Source organism: Rhinolophus sinicus, chromosome 14, assembly GCF_057876585.1.
Source record: "Rhinolophus sinicus isolate RSI-liver-muscle chromosome 14, RSI-T2T, whole genome shotgun sequence".
Taxonomy (NCBI): Eukaryota; Metazoa; Chordata; class Mammalia; order Chiroptera; family Rhinolophidae; genus Rhinolophus; species Rhinolophus sinicus.
The window spans coordinates 78,336,218-78,358,687 of NC_142514.1; the positions used below are offsets into that span (position 1 = coordinate 78,336,218).

The 22,470-nt window shown below is 38.7% G+C and overlaps 1 protein-coding gene across 1 annotated transcript in view; it reads left to right on the forward strand.

The window, feature by feature from the left end:
- The window catches only part of LOC148755744 (nuclear pore complex protein Nup153-like), a 56,472-nt gene extending 39,201 nt beyond the window's left edge, over positions 1–17,271 (forward strand). Inside the window, exons 11-14 of the mRNA XM_088791362.1 lie at positions 9,628–10,239; positions 12,987–13,283; positions 13,968–14,234; positions 16,833–17,271. Coding sequence (XP_088647488.1) covers positions 9,628–10,239; positions 12,987–13,283; positions 13,968–14,234; positions 16,833–16,915 — 1,259 coding nt within the window. The 3' untranslated portion in view covers positions 16,916–17,271. The remainder of the gene's footprint in view (positions 1–9,627; positions 10,240–12,986; positions 13,284–13,967; positions 14,235–16,832) is intronic.
- The last annotated feature ends 5,199 nt before the right edge of the window (positions 17,272–22,470 follow it).

Here is a 22,470-nt window from a genome sequence, read left to right on the forward strand (position 1 = left end):
CATTGTCTTTGTTTAGTCAAAATAAGGTGACAGTGTATAATTATAAATGAAATCTCCTTCTAAGAAATTCAAGGTTTGTCTACCTGATAATTGCAGTGCATTCCATCTTTAGATTTACTGTTCAGTTCACAAGCATTTTTACGTGTCAGGGTTATGCTTGCCTCTGCAAATAGGCCTCTGTTCAGAATATGTAAACTCAAGAAATGGACATAATTGAGGGAAATAAAACAAATAATCAGATAATTAGTTCATTAATAGGATTTTGTTGTGATAGTAGTAGTTTCCTTTCAAGTGTTTGGTGTTTTGGAACTGGAGAATCATCCGGACTGAGTTACTTAAGGTCAAGAATTTTTGAGCATTTTACCAAAGAAATGAACAGCAAATGCAAGGGTACAGAAACAAGAGAAAAAGCATGACATAGTTTGAAAATTGCAAATAGTTTGTCAAGAGTTTGAGACGTAGTTTTAAATTCTAAAAATTCTTGAATGCTATACTAAAGAATTGAAAGTTACCGTGAATGCAGTAGGAAGACGTTGAGTGATTTTTTTATGGGGGTGAGGTAGCTGCAGTGACAGAATGTGTTGAGTGAGGGACATCAGGTATGTTCTTTTGCCCCATCCAGAAGTGTTTATTTGACTATGTGCTGAGGTGGGGGTGTTTGTCTTTGGATGATGTAGAAGATAGAACATAGATTCTGAGAGTGGCACAAAGTGAGATTTGACGGGTGTGTTTGCAATCCTATTTTTCTTTGAATACAACAGCTCTGCTTAAGAAAAAGTAACAAGTACATTTCAGGTGTAATCTTTGCACAAAGTTTGTTTGTTTTTTCTTTAATGTAAGTATAAATTCAAGAGGAATGAATCTATTCAATTACTATTTCCATGTCTTGTTCTTGAGAAAAGGCCTTTAAAATCCTTCTCAATTTTTATTAATGCTTTACTAATGTTAGTTGAATGAGTAACAATTTGTCAAACAAGTTTTGTGTTTCAATACATCTGGGGAAATTCCCAGATTTTTAAGGCATTAGGAGTGACATATATATAATGGTGATAATTGTGTATTCTCACTTTGACACCCGATTCTCACCACATCTGTCATTAAGAAGCTGATTGAAAATGTGGAAGTCATGATTAACTACTTTGTGACAGCAGCAAAATTTTCCAATATGTTCTTTATCCATCATTTTGAGTACACTTCAGGGCATCCTTACAATTAATCTTAAATTACTAAACGCAATTTAATTTTGATTATAAAGGAAGGTAGAATATGATAAAGTGATGAAAGCGTATGTTTCCTTTCACATTGATATGAGAGGTAAGTCTGGTGTTTTGCATATTTTTGTTATTGAGGTGAAATAGACATAAGATACAATTAATTGTTTTAAAAGACTAATTCAGTGTGATTAAGTATATTCTCAATGTTGTGCAGCCACCACCTCTGTCTACTTCCAAACATTTTTATAACTCCCAAAGGAAACCTGTATCCATTCAACAGTTGCTTTCCATTTCCCCTTCCCCACAAATCCTGTCAGCCACCCATCTGTGTTTTGTTTCTGTGTATTGCCTATTCTGGAGGCATACCGTGCCATTTGTTGCTTGTGGCTCACCCACTTTGTATTATGTATCAGTCCTTCATTCCGATTATGGCTGAATAATACTCCATTGTATGGATATACTAAAACTCCTCTGTGCATCCATTGATGGACTTGGGCTATTTCCACCTTTGGGCTGTTGTGGACAGCGCTGCTGTGAATATGCAGGTGCATGTATTTTTTTGAATACTGGGCCCAGTAGTTTCAGTGTATATCTAGGGATGGAGTTAAAGGGTCAGATGGTAGTTGTATATATAATTTTCTGAGGCACCACAAAACTGGTTTTCTCAGCAGCTGGCTTATTTACATTCCCATTTGGAATATATGTTGGTTCTAATTTCTTCACCTTCTCACCACATTTATTATTTTTCTATTTTGTATTATAACTGTCCTAGTGGTTGTGAAGCAATGCTTTATTGTGGTTTTGATTCACATTCCCCTAGTGATCAGTGGTGTTGAGCCTGTTTCCATGTGCCTGTTAGCCCATTGTCTATCTTCTTGGGGAAAAGTGTGTTCAAGTTTATTGCCCATTTTTAAATTAGTTTGTCTCTTTGTTGCTAGATGCAAGCATTTTTGATAGTGTGGATACTATGTCCTTATCAGACATATGACTTGTAAGTAATTTCTCCAATGCAACGGATTGTTTTGATACTGTCTTCACACTTTCTTGGTAATGTCCCTAGATTCACAGAGTTTTATGATTTTATTGAAGTTCAAATTTTGTTTGGCTTTTTCTTTTGGTGTCATATCTAAGAATCCATTGCCAAAATTCCACCATCATGAAGACATACCTCCTAAGTTTTCTTCTAAGTGTGTTACTGTTTAGTCCTTATATTTAGATCAGTTATCCATTTTCAGTTAACTTTTGTTCATGGTGTGAGGTGTAAGGGTAGGCAGGATTTTTTGGTAACTGCTTTTTAATTGGTGTTACTGAAGAAGAAAAACCTGGGTATTTATATTTTATGATAGAGCATTTCAAACATTCTCAGAAGTGTAATGGTCGACTGAATCCCCAATACTCATTACTCAGTCTTTGATGTTCTCTTTAAATAGTACCATTTCATCTGCAAATAATGACAGTTTTACTTTGTTTGTTGGTTAGAGACCTTTTATTTGTTTTTCTTGTCTGCTTGCTCTGGCTAGGACTTCTAGTGCTATGTTGGATAAAAGGGTGAAAGTGGGCATCCTTGTCTTGTCCCTGATCTTAAGGAGAATGCTTTTACTTTTTCCTTGTTGAGTATGATATTAGTTGTGGGTTAACCATATATATGTGGCTTTTCGTGTGTTGAGATGTGTTCCTACTCTTCCACATTTGCTGAGAGTTCTTATCATAAATGGATGCTCAATTTTGTCAAAGGCTTTTTCTGTATCTATTGATATGACCATATGATTTTTATTTTTCATTCCCTGTATGTGTTGCATAATGTTAACTGATTTGAGGATATTGAACCAACCTTGCATAGCAGGAATGAATCCCACTTGATCGTGGTTTATGATCTTTTAATATATTGTGGAATTTGATTTGTTAATATTTTTTGGAGGATTTTGGAATCTTATCTTCATTAGTGATACCTGGCTTTAGGTTGTTGTTGTTGTTTTTGTTGTTTTGTGTTTTTAATGCTTTGTCTGGTTTTGGAATCAAGGTAATGTTGGCATTATTAAATGAGTCAGGAGGCTTTTACCTTCTTGGATTTTTTAGAATATTTTGAGGAGAATAGGTGTTAACTGTTTTTTGAATGTTTGATAAATTTCACTGGTGAAGGCATTTGGTCCATGACTTTTATTTGTTGGGAGCTTGTTGATTACTGATTTGATTTCATCTATTCAGATTTTCTGTTTCTTTTTCAGCCTTGGATGATTGCATGCTTGTAGGAATTTATCCATTTCTTGCAGATTGTCCACCTTTTTGGTGTTTAGTTGCTTGTAGTATTTTCTGTGTTGTGTGTGTGTGTGTGTGTGTGTGTGTGTGTGTGTGTGTGTGTGTGTTTCTGTGGTGTCTGTGGTCACTTCTCTTACATTTGTGAAATTATATTTGGGTCATCTCCCTTTTTTACTTGGTCAGTCTTGTTAATTTAAAGTTTTAATAAAAGTGTTGTTAATTTTGTTTATCTCTCAAAGAAACCAGCTCTTGTTTTCATTGATCTTTTGTTGTGTTTTTCAGTCTCTATTTCATTTATTTCTGCTCTGATCTTTATTATTTCCTTCCTTCTACTCACTTTGGACTTTGTTTGCTCTTCCTTTTCTAGTTCCCCTACGTGTAAAGTTAGACTATTTATTTGACATTTTTCTTATTTCTTGAGGCAGGCTTGCATAGCTATGAATTTTCCTTTTAGGACTGCTTTATCTATGTTGTTGTATTTTTGTTTTCATTTGTCTCAAGGTATCTTTTCATTTCTTCCTTGATATAATTGTTGGCCCATTCATTGCTTAGAACCATATTATTTAGCTCCATGTGTTTTTCATTTTTTCTTATAATTAATATCTAGTTTCATACCGTTGTGGTTAGGGAAGACACTTGATATGAATTCAGTGTTCTTAAATTTATTGAGAATTGTTTTGTGGCCTAACATGGACTATCTTGGTAAATGTTCCATGTGCACCTGAAAGGAACGTATATTATGGTGCTTTGGGGGGAAATCCTCTAAAAATGTCAATTAAATCCATCTGGTCAAGTGTGTCATTGAAAGCCTCTGTTCCCTTGTTGATTTTCTGTCTGGAAGATTTGTCCATTTGTGTCAGTCGAGCGTTAAAGTCTCCTACTCTGATAGTGTCACCGTCAATGTCTGCCTTTATGTCATTCAGTATTTGTTTTATCTATTTAGTTGCCCCTATGAAGGGTGCATAAACGTTTACTAGGGTGATGTCCTTTTGTTAGATTGATCATTTTTATTATTATGTAATGTCCTTCTTTGTCTCTCATTAGACTCTTCATTTTAAAGTCTACTTTGTCTGATATAAATATCATTTCCCCAGCATTTTTTTCCATTTCCATTTGCATGAAATGTCTTTTTCCATCCCTTTACTTTCAGTCCGTGAGTGAATTTCAATCTGAGGTGGGTTTCTTTTAAACAGCATATGTATGGGTTCTGTTTTCTTATCTATTCAGCTACCTTATGTCTTTTCATTGGAGTATTTAATTCCTTTACATTCAATGTGATTATTGATAGGTACATAGGTATTGCCATCTTGAGTCATATTTTTTATCTTCATCTGGTTTTTTCCTCCTTTCTTCTGCTTAGAGACATCCTTTTCACATTTTTTTTAAAGATTGGCTGGGTCATAATGAATTCTTTACCTTTTTCTCCTCTGGGAAGGTCTCTGTCTCTTCTTCAGTTTTAAATGATGGCCTTCCTGTGTACAGTAGTCTTGTTGTAGGCCTGTGTTTTCCCTTAACTTTGATTATTTCCTTGAACTCTCTTCTGGCCTGCATATCTTCTGTTCAGAAATCAGCTGACAGCCTATGGTAACTCCCTTGTAAGTAATGGCTTATCTTTCTCTTGGCTTTTGGAATCTTTCCTTGTCTTTAACCTTTGCCTTTTTTATTCTGCTGTGTCTGGGTTTGGGTTTCCTCTTTTTTGGAGTTCTCTGTGCCTCCTGGTCTTGTATATCTATTTCCTTCACCAGGTTAGGAAAGGTTTTAGTCATTATTTCTTCAAATAGGTTCTTGACCCCTTGCTCCCCCTTTTTCCCCTCTGGTGCTCTTATGATGTAAATGTTGTTAACACTTGATGTTATCTCACCGGTCCCATAAAAAATCTTTGTTTTTTGTTGTGGTTGTTCTGATTGGGTGTTTTCTGCTTCATGGTCTTCTACATTGCTGATTCAGTTGTCTGCTTCATTTGATCTGTGCTTGATTCCTGCTAGTGTAGTGTTCACTTCACTTATTGTATTTTTTATTTCTGAGTGGTTCTTTCTTATGCTTTATACGGCTGTCTTTATGCTTCTTGTATCTTTGTTGAAATTCTCACTGTGTTCCTTAAGCATTCTTACAACAAGTGTTTTAAACTCTACTCTGGAAGGTTGGTTTCTTCCATTTCATTTAGTTCAGTTTCTGGAGGTTTCTCCTGTTCTTTATTTGGGACATGTTTCTTTGTTTCTTCACTCTAGCTGCCTCTCTGTGTTTGCTTCTGTGTATTAGGTAGATCTGCTATGTCTCTCAGTCTTTTCTCGATGACCTATGTAGTATGTGTGCTGCGGTTTTATGGCACAATGTCCCCGATCACCTGTGTGTGTGTTCCAAGGTTTCCCTTGAGTGTGTTCTCCTGTTGTAGGTTAACCTGCATTGCTTTTGTTGCTTCAGTGGTTGGAACTGACTCCCAGGTTGACTGATTGTGAGGATTGGCTTTGACCATAGTGAATGAACTGCTTTCTGGTGGCTGACCACTGAGAGGGGGAATCTACGCTGTGGGCTCTGTGTCTGTTGATACCACCTCTTAGAGTGTGCCACTTGTGGGGCTAACCAGGTAATGCTCTGGTGTGGTCTGAGGCTGGTCTTGGTATGTTTTGTGTGGTGTTTCTTTACAGGGGTTCCTGTGTAGGCCCATTTCAGCATTGCCTGGTACTGGCTCGCAGTTCCCTGGTAGGATTCCCAAAGCTATATGTATTTGGCTCCTGCCAGTACTGGACTTGGAGGTGTGTGGGCATGGCTCGCTGTGAACCGAGGAGAGCTGCCAAGAGTAGTGGTCTGGGACAGCTTAGCAAAAGGCCCAGGGTCCCATAGGCCTGTTTCCATCTGCCAGCTACCCACAGGGCTCATCCTTTGAGAGAGCCTTCTTATGTGTGAAGGCTGGATAGTGTAGCAGAAGTTGAGAGTGCCTTTGGTGATGCAGCACTAGCTCTGTGTGGTGGAGATTCTACCAGATCAATGCTGTCTGAGATTTGGCTCTTTGATGGAGATTTCCAGAAAAGATGGATCCCTCCTGTAGGTAACACGTGAGGCAGTGTCCACAATGAGATAATACCTGCTGTGCCTCCAGCCCTCACTCAGAAGCCATATATCTAAGTCTTTTCCTGTATATCTCTGGCACCTCTCAAGTTGTCACCCCTCTTTGGGATACAAAGTGAATGTGTCTGTGCATAAGCCCTTTAAGAGGACATCTGGGTTTCCGCCTGCCTACTGTCTCACAGAGTGAGCCAACAGTGTCCTGGCTCTGTGGGAAGTCCTATTCCTGGCACAAGAACCCTGGGCTGGGGAAGCCCAGTATGGGGCTGGGTCACCTTCCTCTTCTGGAGGGGACCTTCTCCAGTGGGGTGTCTGTCCCAGTATTCTACCTCTATCTGTGAGCTTGGGGTCAGCCGGTTTCATGTCTCTGCCCTTCCTAGCAGTCTCAACGTGGCCTCTTCTTTATATCCTTAGCTATAGTGTTTCTGTTCAGTTAGTCTTCAGATGATTGTTGGAGTTTGTTGTTCTATAATTTATTTAGTGTGATCCTGTCATGCAGGAGGTATAGCATTTACCTAATTCGCCATCTTGGACCCTTCATAACAATGTTTTTAAGAATGATTTTTGTGGCTGTACAGCATTCCATCATGTTAGTGTTCTGTAAAGTATATAACTAGCCTCGCATTGAGCATTTATCATCCAGGTTGTCAACGTAACTGAAGGATATTTTCAGTCATAGGGTGAATTTCTAGAAATGAAATAACTTGCTTAGCTGAATGTGTTTTTTAAGGTTTTTGACCAATATTGTAAATTTCTGTGTATTCGTTATATATTTCATTCAATGTATCATCCGTTTTAGCTAGTTGCCATTCCTTCTTCGGTGTTTCAGCTTGGTTTTCTTGATTCCCAATAAAATTATTTGTGTAATAATTATAGCTTCTATTTTTTGTCTGTCGAAGGAGAGATGGACAGTGTGGGAAATAGTATTTTTACTTCCTTGTAATGGCAACTTAACCCTGTTCTTTTCAATTTGTTCACTTTCTTTGAATTACAGTGACTTTTTCCATAATGGTTTAGAATTTCATCCAAATTATCTTTGAAAGTTCTTTTTAATACACTTAACTTGAGTCCAGTGCTCTTTTTGACATAATATTTTTCATAATTAAAACAAATACAGCTCAAGATAACATTTCAGTGAAGAGTTCAAGCTGTAAGAAACAGCTAGGTGAAGATCGTGGAAGCCCTTTTAGACCTGCTATAATCTTGAAAGAAGGAAGTGTCCTAGATGTTTTAAAAAACCCTGGTGAGATAATGGCTACCTTTGAGATACTTTGAAATTTTAAATATAAACTCATGATCTTATTTAATGTCATTTTTGGTATACATTAGACTTTTTAAAAATTATGGCTAATTTCATAGGCAATTGACTCTGAATGTAGATGTAGTCAGATGTACTCATTTTGAGGGAAATATCTTAGAAACTATTTCTTTAGAATTCAAAGACTTTGCACGATAATGAAATCTCTGAGGGGAAAGATAAAAGGAGACTATGAAGCAAGTATAGAATAAGACAATGAATTACATATTAATAGAGACAGTCTAGCATAGAATAAAAATAGTAGGTAATAATTTGAAGTCAATGACTAGAAATCCTCAAATAGGAATATGTTTTCAGTATGAAAATGAAAGAGGATAGTCACAAGTTCAATTGTGATGTGTACTGTAAGAATGTAGTAGTGTTTCTAAGAGAATCTAGTAGCTCAGGGAGTTTAGGCCTAGTAGATATGTTCATATATAATTGAATAGGAATTTCAAAGTAAGGTTGACTTCTACAGCATGATTTAGAAGAATTACATTTTTTCAGTCTAGTCCTCTCATTTTATAAGTGAGTATATTGCCTGTAGAAGTTTCAGTAATTCAGGTGATTTTATGCAGATACAGTAGAACTCCTGAATGCCCATAGTAGAATGAACCAAGTAGTAGGTAAGCATCAAATTCGTATAGTTTATCTACACTGATCTCTTAACAGCCTTCTATGTCTTCTTCCCCTCCGCTTTTCTTTTCCTGTGGTGATAAAGGCTGAAGAAACGGGTCTCTGAATTTGTTGGTATGAGTGAAAGAAAAGTTAATTAGCTCAAAGTAAAGGATTGAAGTGTCATTCCCACAAATAAAGTGTAATTTCAGTGTATCCATTCAATGATAGCAGTTTTTGGTAGCACAAAAACTTTTTTCTTCCTGTTATTCCATGGTTCTACATAAATACCTTAGTTGTCTAAATACACCTTTTCTGGTTATACCATGTGTAACAATGTGAAAGGCTCTGAGATTATAAGTGTAGAGTCACTTGAGGCAATTCTGTTGGAATCACTGTTTGGTCACGGTGTGTACGCATGGATTTGAGTAACATGAGCTTGTGCTCATTAGGATTGACCGGGTCTTAATAATTTTCATATTGCTGGGACTTGGACTTACCAGGTGGTTTGATACATGGCTGTTGGAATTGGTTATCATATTTGTCACTGAACTGTTACTATTGTAAAGGTCTATAGAGTTTAATAGAATTAAAAATAATTCTTTCTACTCTGTTGTATTTTTAAGGGACATCTGTACCTTGACCGTATCTACACAACTCAGCTGGTTTGACCAAAAGTAGAGGATACCACAATAGTGGATTATAACTGGATAAAATTCAAAGATAAGAGATACTGGAGTTATTTTATATAGCCACTTGAAAGGAGAGACAGATGAGGGAAAAAAGCTATAAATATACTGTATGTAGATCAGACATCAGGAAGGCAAAACATAGTGTAGGAAAAGTAGATGACAGTAGCATAGGTCAGTACATTACTACAAATTAAAGCCTAAACTTAGGTATTGGTTGAATTATAATAAGTAGAAACTTTGAGAGGAAGAAAGTGATATCTTATAAATAAAGCATCTGTCATAGATTTTAATTAGGTCTAAGTGTCAGTTGTTAATTATGTGATGAATAAATAGTACTCGGTGAAAACCACCTCTTTAGTACATAATGGATTGTAATAAATCAGCAATAAGGTCGATATGTTTTTCTCCTAGTAATAACATTTCAGTTAATGTTTTGATAGGAAAGCCTTCCCTACCTTATTCTTTTCACTCCTCTTTCCCCCCACGGTAGGTTTCACATCACCAAAGACAGATTCTCTTGAGGCTCAGCCTACCACCACAGACGCTGTTGTATACACAAGACCAGCAATAAGTAGCTTTTCTCCTGGTGGAATGAGGCTTTCAGAAAGTTTAAAAGCTAGATCGCCGTGGCAGTGTGACATTTGTCTACTCCCGAACAAAGTTACAGACAACAAGTGCATCGCCTGTCAAGCAAGGAAATTTCCACCAAACACTTCTGCTCAGCAGATTGGAATTAGAACACCAAGTGGAAGTGGCAGAGCAACTCTTTGTGCACTGGAGACAGGTTTGCGAGACAAATTTAAACCAGTGGTAGGAACTCGGGATTGTGATACCTGCTTAGTGCAAAATCAACTGGAAGTGATAAAATGTGCAGCTAGTGAAACACTGAAATCTGCAACTGGTATTAAGCGAGTCCTTACATTGCCAGTGGCTTCAGAAAGTGCTGTATCCGTGGCCTCTTCAACTTCAGGCTGCACTGTGACCACTGGTGCCTTAAGAAAGAAATTCAAAAGGCCTGTGAGGTCTTGGCAATGTCCATTGTGCTGTTTATATAATAATGCTGAAGACGAGAAATGTGTGTCCTGTATGTGTGAAAAACCAGGTATGTTTTTAACCATTTGGAAGGATTTTGTTCATTACTTCAGTAGAAAATTTTACTTTATTCTCTGTCTAACCACTAAGAACACCTGAATATTTTAAATGTTTTGGATGAGCATTTCCTCATGCATCTTAAGTTTTCTAATCCATCCTGAGGTTAAAATGATATTCTTGGGGCTAGATTTGCAAGTTATGATAGGACAGGCTGTGTGTTAATCAGCCTACCATATATTTCCTCTTTGTATGCATTCTTATCTGAAGTTTCTTATTCTCCATGATCATTTTCATATAATATTTGTATAATTATATATAATGATATAGTGATTTAGTACAGATATATGATGAAATGGACACTAAAAAAAACATGATATGAGCATCCTAGCATTTATGTGTAGTTTAATCTCTACAATAACAAGCTCTTGAGTTATTACCTTAAAACCCTGTCTGAACACAAGGGCTGAGCCATATTTCTAATTCCTACCTGACATCTCCATGACAATGAGATTTCAGAATCTTCATTCTGAATTATCTTTCTCTTCCCACCTGACACCCTTCTCCCCTAAAAAAGAAAAAATAATAATAATAAGGAAGCCCTGATGCATGTGGGACAGTGAAATTAATTGTGAGTTGAAGGGAGAATAAAACTTTGATTGAATTGTGAGACACAAGCAAAGGAAGCTCATACATGTATTAATGACTTTGAACTCATCCTGTGAAAGATGAGCCATCTTTTTAAGTAGAGGAGTGATGTGGTCAAACTTGTATTTTGATAAGTCACTTGGTAGCTTTTTGAAGCACAGATCTGGAGGTGACAAAATTTGGAGACCAGTGCACAGATTAGGAAGTTGTGTGGATGATACAGGCAACGATAATGGTGATGTGCGCGAAGGAAATCACATAAGGGTGAGGATGTAGAATAAGGTGCAGTGGAAGACATGTTGATTCAAGCTGCTGACATTGACTTTCAGATACACGTGAGGCCTTTGGATATACTCATAATGGACCCTCGGGTCTAGAGGTACAAACCTGGGAGTCATTAGCCCATGCTTTTTGAATACATCATGGGAATAAAAGTGACGGAAAGTGAGTGAGCAGAGTGAGTAGGAGAAGACAGCCTGAAACTGAGGTCTGCTACCTTCAGGAAGTGGCAGCAATAAAACTTTGGAACAATTAATTTTTTAAAGGACTAGCCACACAGGAATATCATGCCACTGGTTGCTTCTTGGATGGATGGATTTAAGGGACCAAGACCAGACGTCTCAATAAGAAGACTCTTATTCAAGAAATAAGGGGAGCTTGAACTAGAATAGCAGCAGATGGCTAATCAGGAAAAGAGAATGAAGAAAGTTTCAGAAATATGTCAGGGAAGACAACCCATCTAGACGAATTAATCAGGTGAATAGTGGAAAGAGACCATGGGGTTGAAGCTCAGAAGTATGGATTGTAGGCACAAGTCAGGAAACTGTTTTGTTGGTGATTAAAATCATCCGAGCGGATGTGAGCTGGTAAGATGAGTAGTGCACCAAAGGTGGAACCTCAGGGAGCAATTTTATTGGCCAGATGGAAGAGAACATACCAATAAAACTGAGAGCTCAGGTAATAGGAAGAAGTGATAGCAGCTAGAGATAATTTAGATAAGTGGGAGTTCCAGAATGAATGGCTCCCATATAGTGACTTGAGAGTGAGCCAGCGTGCTCCGTTTTCTGTCAATCATGCCATGTGACCCACCCTGTAATGTGACCAGCCCTGTCTCTACACAGTACTAGAACTGACACATTATTAGAAGTTTTTCAAAAGTCTTCAGGAAGGCAGATGGATTCACGATCATCATATAACAATCAGTAGCCTTTCTCCAAATCAGCACTAAATAGTTAGACAACATATCTTATTTGTATTTTCTAACATTTCTCTTTTATATTGTGTAATAGCTATAGAACCTGTCACATGCTGACATAAAGACATATTTAACACTTGTTCCTGAGTGAGAACATTCCTCTCCCTCCCAGTTTCACCCTAATATAATTTTGGTTCGTAGAAGGATTTTTATGGAACTTGGCAAGCAGAGCTACTTCTAAAACTCATATGGAAGGGAAAATGCACAAAAAATCTTGGGGAGAGGGGCAGGCACACAGACAGATTTGACTTAGTAAGTAGCAAACCATAATGTAAAGCTACACTAATTAAAACAGTCTAGTCACAATAACTGTACAGGAAACAAATGCACATATATTTAGAATTTAATATGTCATGAAGGTAGAGTTAAAAATTAGTGCACAGAGAATGCATTTATCAATGAATGCTGCAGAGGAAATTGGCTCTCATTTTGACCAGTTGAAGTCATAAGCCTGCCAACAGAAATTGCAAAATCAAATTGACTAAAGTAAAACCATCTGCCCCTATGTGAACTTGCTATCCAAACACAGTATTAGGTTAGGTTTCCATCTAAGGCATATGTTTATTTCTATTAATCTGAGGGATGAAGGTTTTCCTGTGTAAGACAGAAAATCCATAAGCCGTAAAGGAAGAGATGGATGTTTGTGATTATACCCACATTTAATAGAGCAGATGCCCATTTGATGAATGTGTATAAAAAAGAGTTGTTTTCTAATGAATTCTTAGATTGTAGGGTAGGAAAAAATGCTTTCTCTGATTACTTGTTAAAGATTTTTGTTTGTTTCTTAATTTCTGTTAGTCCAGAACAAGGTTCTGCAAAGCCCGATTTTAGTTTCTTGAACATTTCCTCTAATTCAGGTCCACCAGCTACTTCAGCTACTGGCAGCATATTTGGCAGTTCCACATCCTCCTCCAGGGCGGCGGTGGCTGCCTCTGTGTATGGACAGGCCAGCACTGAGGGCAGCTCGGTCTTCAGCAACTCTGCCAGATCCATTATGTCTCAGTCTCTGCTCTTCACTAAAGAGAGCAAATCGGCAACCACCTCCAGGAAGGGTACAGCTGTTACCCCGTGTGACTCTGGTGCAGGAGGCGGCAGTAGTAATACTGCAAGGTCTGGTTTCAACTTTGGAGCTGCAACCACGCCTAGCGCTGCAGGTACTTTTACCAAAGAAAAACATACCCATGCATGTTGTGCTTGGATTGCCTTTAGTTATAAGTATGTCAACTCTTAGAAATAATGCAGCAAGTTATCACAAAATAGCATGGGTGCCCTTAGGTCATGCATATCCACGATGGTGGAGTTATTCGCCATGTGACACAATGTATATTTTGGTTCAAATTTGATATAATTAACTGTTGGAAGCAGTTTTTTCTAATCTCAGCAACAGCGTTATCTTTCGTTTTTCCATGAGTGTTGTTTGCAATGCTAGTCATAAGTAACCAGACACTGGGGTTTATTTTATTAGACATTAGACCTCATTATGCAGTATATTCATGATTACAGCATTAGCTGACTCCTGCCATGTGCTAAATTTCTGATACGAGATCAGCTGTTGTCTTAGATATATTCCTTTCATTTAAAAAATTTGACTGCGAAGGTCAGAGGTCTTGTTATAGAAGTTTTTGTTTCTATAGACTAGGTATTATTAAATAGTGGTAGAGAGAATTGTGTTCCTACAATTCTTAGAATCATCACTCAAAGCTTGGTAGCATTTGTTTCACGTGGTAAGAGTTTGAAATTAAGATTGAAATTTGCTTTTGAGTTAATGGAGATTTCTTGAGGATTATCTATCTCATTTTAGCTGCCGTGGTGATTTAAGTGTTTATTTGGGCCTCTAGGTTACTCGTTTATCGTGGACCGTGGACCCTCAGCACCACCGGCCAGTCCATCATTTGGTGTGAACCAGACCCCAACATTTGGACAAAGTCAAGGTGCCAGCCAGCCAAATACCCCAGGTTTTGGATTTGTATCATCTGGAACATTATTTTCTGCTGGTTCTCAGGCCATACCACCTGCTATTTGGAGAACATCAAGCAGTGGCCAGGCTGTGTTAGGACAACAGTGTGGTCAGTCTGCATTTCACTCTGGAACAGCTCCTAATTCTAGTGAGTGTGTAGTAGTGATGTGGTTTGCATCCGTACTCAGGTTTATATGCCTCATGTACAGTTTTATTCTTTGACCTTTGAAACCATTCATGTCCTTTTTCTTTTTCTTTTTTCCATTGTCTCTTGTACTTGGCAGAATATAGAGGTGTATGTTTAGTCTTACCTATGAACCACATTCCCAACTTTGACACAACTTTAAGCATTTTTAAGGCATTGAAGCATTTGATTAAAATGTAGTTATTTCTTAGTGACACCAATGTGTACTAGTAATCACATTCTCCACAACCATACCTGTCTTACTGAAGAAAGTCCTGGATAAAGTGGTGGAAAAATCATAAAGTTGATTAAATCTTGTCCCTTGAGTTCACATCCTTTTTTTAATAAACTTTTATTTTTAGAGCAGTTATGTTCACAGCAGAAGTGAGCAGAAAGTATGGAGAGGTCCCATATTCCCATTGTCCCCACACAGGCATAGTGTCCCCAACTAGTAGCATTCCTGACTAGAGCAGTGCATTAGCTACAGTTCATGAACTTATATCAAAACATCGTAATCACCCAAAGTCCCTATTGTATATTAGGATTCATTCTTGGTGTTACACATTCTGTAGGTTTTGATGAATGTACATGGACATGTGTCCACCACTATAATTTCATAGAGTAGTTTCACTGCCCTAAAAATCCTTTGTGCTCCACCTAGCCCTCCTGCCCGACCTCCTAACTCCTGGCAATCACTGATCTTCTTGCGTTTTCCAGAATCTCATACAGTTGGAATTATACAGTATTTGGCCTTTTCAGATTGGCTTCTTTCACTTGGTAATGTGCATTTAAGGTTCCTCCATGTCTTTTTATGGCTTGATAGCTCATTTTTTTTAGCACTGAATAATATTCTGTTATCTGGAGGTACTATTGTTTATTATCCATTTACCTCCTGAGGGACATCTTGGTTGTATCCAAGTTTGGGCAATTATAAATAAAGCTGGTATAAACATTGAAAAATTGATTAATTAAATAATTAGATAATTAATTAATTAAATGCAGTTATTTCTTAACTATAATTTAGGTTCTGGATTTATTCAATCCCACTTCTCCCCACCCGACTTTGGGGCACTCTAGCCTAGATTTCAGCTGTAGTGTTTTCTGATCCTCTCTGTGATTGGATTTATCTGTGGAATTTATACCCCATTTCTAGTTCCCATGCTGGGACAGTCCAGCCACGTTGTCTCATGACACTTTCTATGTGATGTGCTCGCCTTTTCACTTGTGTCTTTCAATCTGAGGTGGGTCTCATGTATACAGCACATGTATGGTCATTTCCAGGGAAGGTTTCATGAAGAGGTAGACAGCATTGCGTTAGCAAAGTCTGTGGCTGCATATTACTGATGATACCTGTACCTGTATGCCATCTGCCAGAAACTGCCTTGAGAGTCCATTACTGAATCATCAATGAAAAAGGCAAATTAGGCAGTGAAAAATGCAGTTAAGTTTGATTTTCTCCTGTTTCTGTTCAAATTCTAGAGTTACTAAAGATTCACATCTGGAAATGGTTCTGCTGTTTTTGTAATACTGTTGTATAATTATTTGGTACAGATTATGGTGACATGGATGCTAAAAGAAATTCCAGCACCCTGGAATTTTATGTGTAGTTTTCTGTCTTCAGTCAGAAGTTCTTGAGTGATTAGTCTAGACCCCTGGCTGAGCCATATTTCTAATTCCTACAGGACATCTCCATGACAATGAGATTTCAGAATCTTCATTCTGAATTATGTTTCTCTTCCCACCTGACACCGCTCCTCCCATAAATAAATAAATAAATAAATAATAAGGAAACCCTGGTGCATGCAGGAAAGCGAAATTAATTGTGACTTGAAGGGAGAATAAAACTTTGAGTCAGTCATTGAATTGTGAGACACGAGCAAGGTTAGCTCATACATGTATTAATGAATTCTGAAGTTGTCCTCTGAGAGATGTATTTTGATAAATCACTTGGTGGTGTTATGGAGAATAGATTTATTTATTTTTCATAATGGAACAAAATAGAATTTTGCTAATATCCCTAAGGAAATTAGTGCATTCTATATATAAATCAGAGATTACCCACTTCTGACCGCTCTGCTCCTGAGTGCCACCATTTATTCCCTTAAATTGAGGGTCACTATTTTGGTCCAGCACCCCAAAGACATCTTTTCAAAAAATGTGAAATTTACAAAAGTATTTCTTGTATTACAGAAATGTGGGCTTATGGTGATTTTTAAAAATTGTTGTAGTATTTTTGTTATTTTGGTTTTAATAAGTTGTTTTGACACTGTTACAGTGTGAAAACTTTTTAAGTAATAAAGTTTGACTTTTGTTCTCACCTGACATGACTTAGCATGTGGGCCCAGAAATAACAAGTTTTTACTTTAACTTTGGGTCTTGCTGTGCTTGATTTTTCCTAGAACTTTCCACTTAGGGCCATCTTTCTCCCATGTACACTATAATTCCCAGGACTGGATTCCATAATAAACCAGATCCTGTGGGTCCCTTAGGAAGAGCCCCAGGGTGGGGTCCCTGAGGGTTCATGGGGACAGGAGCTTGAACTCACTGGCCTCTGCATTCCAGGGGAGCAGGATCACGACCCTTCCGTGAAAGGCAGCCAGCACTTCGTCCGCAGGACTCAGCACCTTTCTGCGAGGTCGCCCTGAGACAGCACCAGCCTCATCTTTCAAACAAGCTGCAGCCCAGCGGGACCTCAGACCAGTGTGCAGATGCCATGTGCTTCCTGGGCCAGCTCCTTTCCCCTCCTGAGCAGGAACTAGCAAGGTGCATTGTCACCTCGGTAAATCTACAGCTTCTCACTTCTTCCAGAAAGCCACAGAACCTAAAATCCTGGATTAATGAAGTGGCGATATTTTTCTTTTCCCTTGTAATATAGACCATTGTGTAGAAACCACCACAATTTCAAACAAACTTATGCAGTTTTAATCAGTTCTTACTGTAGAATCTGGAGTCTATACCCTATTTGTGTTTCTAATAAATAATATATATTATGTATATGAAATGTGTGTCTATAGTATGTCTGTTCGGAGACAGACCAGACTGCGCATTAAAATGCAGATAATAGTGCTTCATAGAAATTCATAAGGTAATAGACTTTGTTACAAAGTAGCTTGGGTGACCACTGCAAAAGGATTGTATTGCCTGAGAATGAGGTTGCAAATCCCTCTTTGCAGAAGAGGTTATAGATGCTGCTCTGTGTAACCAGAGATCCTACATAGGACTGAACGATTTTGCTGTCCACTCGTGTTTTATGTGTACATGTACTTTGACTGCAAGTTTGGTGTCATACTCCTCTTGTCCACCTGGCCATGCGCTGCCATTCTGTCCTGTTTCCTAAGCACACTGAAAAATCTCACAGCTGTGTTCTTTGGTCTTCTACTTGGCCTGCCACCTGCTGGCTTGCCATTGGATTATTACGCCTGACAGTGACTGGGGCTCTGCCTCCAGCATTTCTGGCGCTTTGGTTCAACCCAGGATGCAGGTAGAGTGGGGAGAGCAGTATTACTGTAAAAACACAAGACATACCAAGGCTTGCATTAGGATGTGGAGGGGGTGTGGATTTCTGACTTTCTGTGGATTTGTTTTGCATTGGTAGGTTTCGCTGTGGTGTGGTTTTGCTGTTGCTAGCTGACTGAAGTCTGGAAAATGCTGAAGAGGTGGAGAGAGCTGTTCACAGGTGCCCACTTCACGGTATTTGCAGGAGATGATTGAATACAGATGACCCTGCTGTCCGTCTCTTCATTTGTAAAATTCTCCCAGTAATGGAGACATTGTGGAATCACGTGTGCAGAAGTTTCTACAGAGGAACTTTATGTACCTAATCTAGAGATGCCTGTGCAGTGGGTCTGGATGTACAGCAATAAATGTGTTGTGAGAGTGGCAGCATGCGTGTAGCCTGCTGGACCTTTTTTCCTTAATGGTTAGCATCAGTAAGTAGGGTAAGGAGATTTTAATGAGAAGCTGCTGTTCATGATTTTTGTGTATAGTGAGCTGACTGTATAGTATGTTACTATTGTCTGTTTTTAAAACAGAAAACTGTAATTTATATGCACTTGTACTTTATTATACTTACTTGGTACAGATTGTGTGTGTGTGTGTAGGTGTTAGAATACAGACCGTCTAAGTCAGACTTTAAAACAGCAGTTATTTGGCTTTACTGACTCTGCCATTAGTTTGCTATCTGAGTTTCCACACCTGTAAGTACCATGTCCCTGCAGCTTAATAATAGTAACAGCCAACATTCACTGAGGGTTTAATGTATACTGTGCACTGTTCCCAACATTTGATATTTATTATCTCATTTCATAGATACTATTATTATTAAATGTCTGATGAATGGAAAATTGGAGTAAAGAGCTTAGTGACTGGGAGAGGGTGGCAGAGCCAGGGTTCCACTTGCACTTCCATCGGTCCGTCCTCTCCTTTTTCTGTCTGGTGAATGTCACAGAGCAGCAAGCCTCTGGAAGGGAGGACTGGACATCTGCAGAGAGCGGCAGGGCTATGGTGAGTGTCAGAAGTTCCAGACTGACCAATACTGGGAGGCGGCATCAGCAGCAGGTAGGACAGGGTGTGATACATGGCACGATACTTACACAATTATTTCGAGCAAGTAGCAGGGATGGACTTGCCACCCATGAAAAAGTAACTAAAGATAGCTTAACATGAAAGATGTATCTAAAAATTGTATTTCAGAGTCTTCAGAAAAATCTCAGTTGTGTACAGTTGCCTTTCTGAAGTGATTGAGAATTAGGTGTAAGCAAGCTTTCCTGGACAGAAGAGTGTCTTATGTAGACTTCCAGGGGAAAGTAGGGAGGGGAAATGAGCCCAAAACTTGTTTGAATTTTATAGAATGGGGGTTGATGTGTACAGCAGCTATGTATCGATAATATTTAATTTAACTATGACAACTTCAAAATGAACAAATTATTATTGCCTTTACTAGTGTGAGAACAATAGTATTTGGTTGTTGACATTGTCATTTGTCATTATGACTATGGGAGAGTAAACTGGTTTGGGACATCTTTTATGGGATAGTTCCGTATAGGCCTGTGTTTAACAGTTAATTTCCAAAGTATATTATTATCATTCAGTGTCATCACATCTTTATAGGTATTTAGACACACTTTTTCTCCTAGCAAAGACATAGCCTTATGTTTCTAGGATATCACCTTATAGAAAGATTAACTTTATAAAAATACCTTTAGGATCAGTTAAATCAAGATGCTATCTTCTAGTAAATTATCCTGCTGTAGCAATATTTATGTATAAAATTACAATGTTCCAGCTTTAGAAATATATTGGGAAAAAGAACAACAAACTGCATGATTAAGCTTTATTTTCAAAAAGCAAAGCTTCCCTTCGTGGAATTAAAAATCATTAAGAGAAAATATGATTGGGTATTTATAACTTCAAACAGTGATTTGGGGCCATCATGTCCTAATTATCTGCCTGAACCAAACAATTGAAAGATATTCCTCAGTTTCTTGGTTATTATATGTCTTTTCATAGTCTACCATGAATTTGGGGTAATATCAGAGTAAATGTATTTTTCTTAGACTAAAAATTTTAGGAAAATACATGTGAGCCAAAAGCCACACCTTCCTGTAATGAATTGATTAGTCGTCCTTGTTGAATCAGCATAATCTTTACCTAGTGTGTGGTCAACCACAAGGAAGCCAAGCTCTTGACAAACACCAGAGTTAAAATCCTTAGCTTCAGCAACTCCCACAAAAGAGCAAGTGACCAGCAATGAGGCTACAAGGGTTTACCTTGGTCCCACTTGTACCTAAGGCTGTCTTCATGATGACATGAGAAAGCCAATTCACCCACATTTTTGTTCTGGTTCGTTTATATGTAGTAGTGTATATTTGTGAGAAAGCTAGTTATGAATCTGTTGTTGTAAAATGAATTATGCTTAAACTCAGCAGCTTAAAACAACTATGAACAGTTATCATCTCACACAATTTCTGTGGGTCCAGGAATCAAGTGTGGGCAATTCTAGGTTAATTCTGGCTCCACAAGAACTGAGTGGCTCATGAGGCTACAGTCAAGAGGTCAGGCGGAGCTGCAGGCATCCAAAGGCTTCACTGTACCTGGGAGGACCCCCTTGTGGGTGCACCCCTTCTTGATGCTGGGGCTTCCCTACCCTGTAGGCATCTCCATCCTGCTGAGTGTTTACAGGACATGCTGGTTGTCTTCCCCAGGGTGAGGGGTCCAGAGAGCAAACAGGAGCCACAGGCCTTTTATGACCTGATCTCAGAAGTCACCTTTCGTCCTGTCCACTACATGCTGTTCCTTAGAGAGGAGTCACTAGTCCAGCCCTCACTGGAGGGGAGGGAAGGAGGTCCTTTCCTTTGAAAAGAGGAAAGTCTGAGACTCTGTAGACATTTTAAAGGCATCATAACTACTTAAGAATTGCATAGCTGAGGCCAGGGTCCAAAGCAAAATGAAGTGGAACCTGAGCGAATATAGGAATCCAATTTATAAACAGTAGGGTCAAAAGGAAAGCCACAATGTCATCTGAGAAAAAGGAGATAATCATAAAGTGAAAATGGGATTATCAGAATGTGTGAGTTACAGCCAATAATCAAACTGCACTAATGTTCCAGATGGAGGCAAATGATCAGAAGCAATTAATTCTGCCTCTCTTTGTAGTTATATTTTCACATTTGACCCATTCCAGATTTACTTTATCAGAGAGACAAATCCATGAGTATATTTGACAGCTTTGCTCAAAACAGGAAATTCAAACACATTACTTATTAAGCCAACCAATATTAAAGATTGTCTTTAGAAATAAAACTGTCAACAAGAGTTTAAGAATGAAGCATTTCTCTTTTTTTGTTAAAGATCTTGACAATATTTTCTTAAATTGTGATACCCAACCAATTGTTTGGAAATAAGCACAGCACGTTCAAGTCTGCTGAAACTTGTAAAATGAAACTTTAAAACCCAAACAGGATAACGGGAAAAAGAAAATAAATGGATTTTGAAAAGAATAGTTTAAAATGGAAAACGGGTTAACAACAAAAATTAAAACTAGGCTGACAAAAAGGGTGCAGGTATGTAGAAAAGCACTCTTCGATAATTTCTCCCATTTTAAAATTCGAGTCTTTCAGGTAAATATTCAGTCAACTCAAAGTCAACATTGGGATTCTATGCCCCTAGTCTGTCTCTTGAGTCTCTCACGTCTCCGGATGGGTCTGGAAGGAGCCTGTAGTTGTCCTGCCAGCCAGGTATGCAGCTGTGATCTCTCAGACTCTTCTGTCTCCTGTTGATCCCTGGTTGAGAAGTAGCTTTTCTCATCTAATTTTGGGGCACAGACTTCTGTCCCGGCTTCACCCACCACTGATGTCAGTAATGGTGTGTCCCTTGAGAACTTTTAGCAGGACAACTGCTCCAGGAAACCTGGCAAACTTCCTCTGCTGACTGGGTCTCACTGCTGGCCCTCCACTGGTACTTGTGAGGCTCTGCTCGGCCTGCCTGTGGCTCCCGTCTCTGGGCTGTCCCCTGCCATGACACTCCTGTAACCACGCCCATACATGGCAAATCCTGGGCAGTCACAGTGACTCTTCATTCTGAGCGCTCTTCTAAATCATTCATGGGTTCTTCCAGGAACTCTTCCATGCCACAAGAAGGACCTGTTGAAAGCTCCCTGGAGCCCATCTCTAGTCCCCCAATCCTTACAAAGCAAGCCTGGTAGGGCACCAATGGGGAGAAGCAGAGCATCAGCCTAGGCAGACTCAGATTCTCTCTCAAGCTGTCTTGGCTTTTAAACCAATGTCGTGTTCGTCAGCCAAGACCAAGACACGGGGGACTGATCATCTCTTATGGACCAGAACCATCCTCAACATAGGTAAGAAACTCTGAATCTCTGTGTCTCTTCTCTCATCCCCTTTCCTGATTCCTCCCTTGTCCTTCCCTTCCCATCTCACAGGAACCACTTTTATATCATAGAGCCATATAAGCCACACTGTGGCTTATAGCAAAATGACCTCTAGGCTTTGCTGTGAATCCATAAAGGAAAGAACACATAAAGAAATTAAGAAAACTCATCTTGTTCAACAGGACAGGGCTCTCAAGGGAATAGCAGGACATATTCAAAGTGATGAGAAGCAAGGGCCTACAACCAAGACTACACAAAAAAGCTGTGATTCAAAATTAGAGATATAGACCTTCCCAGACAACAAAAAGCTAAGGA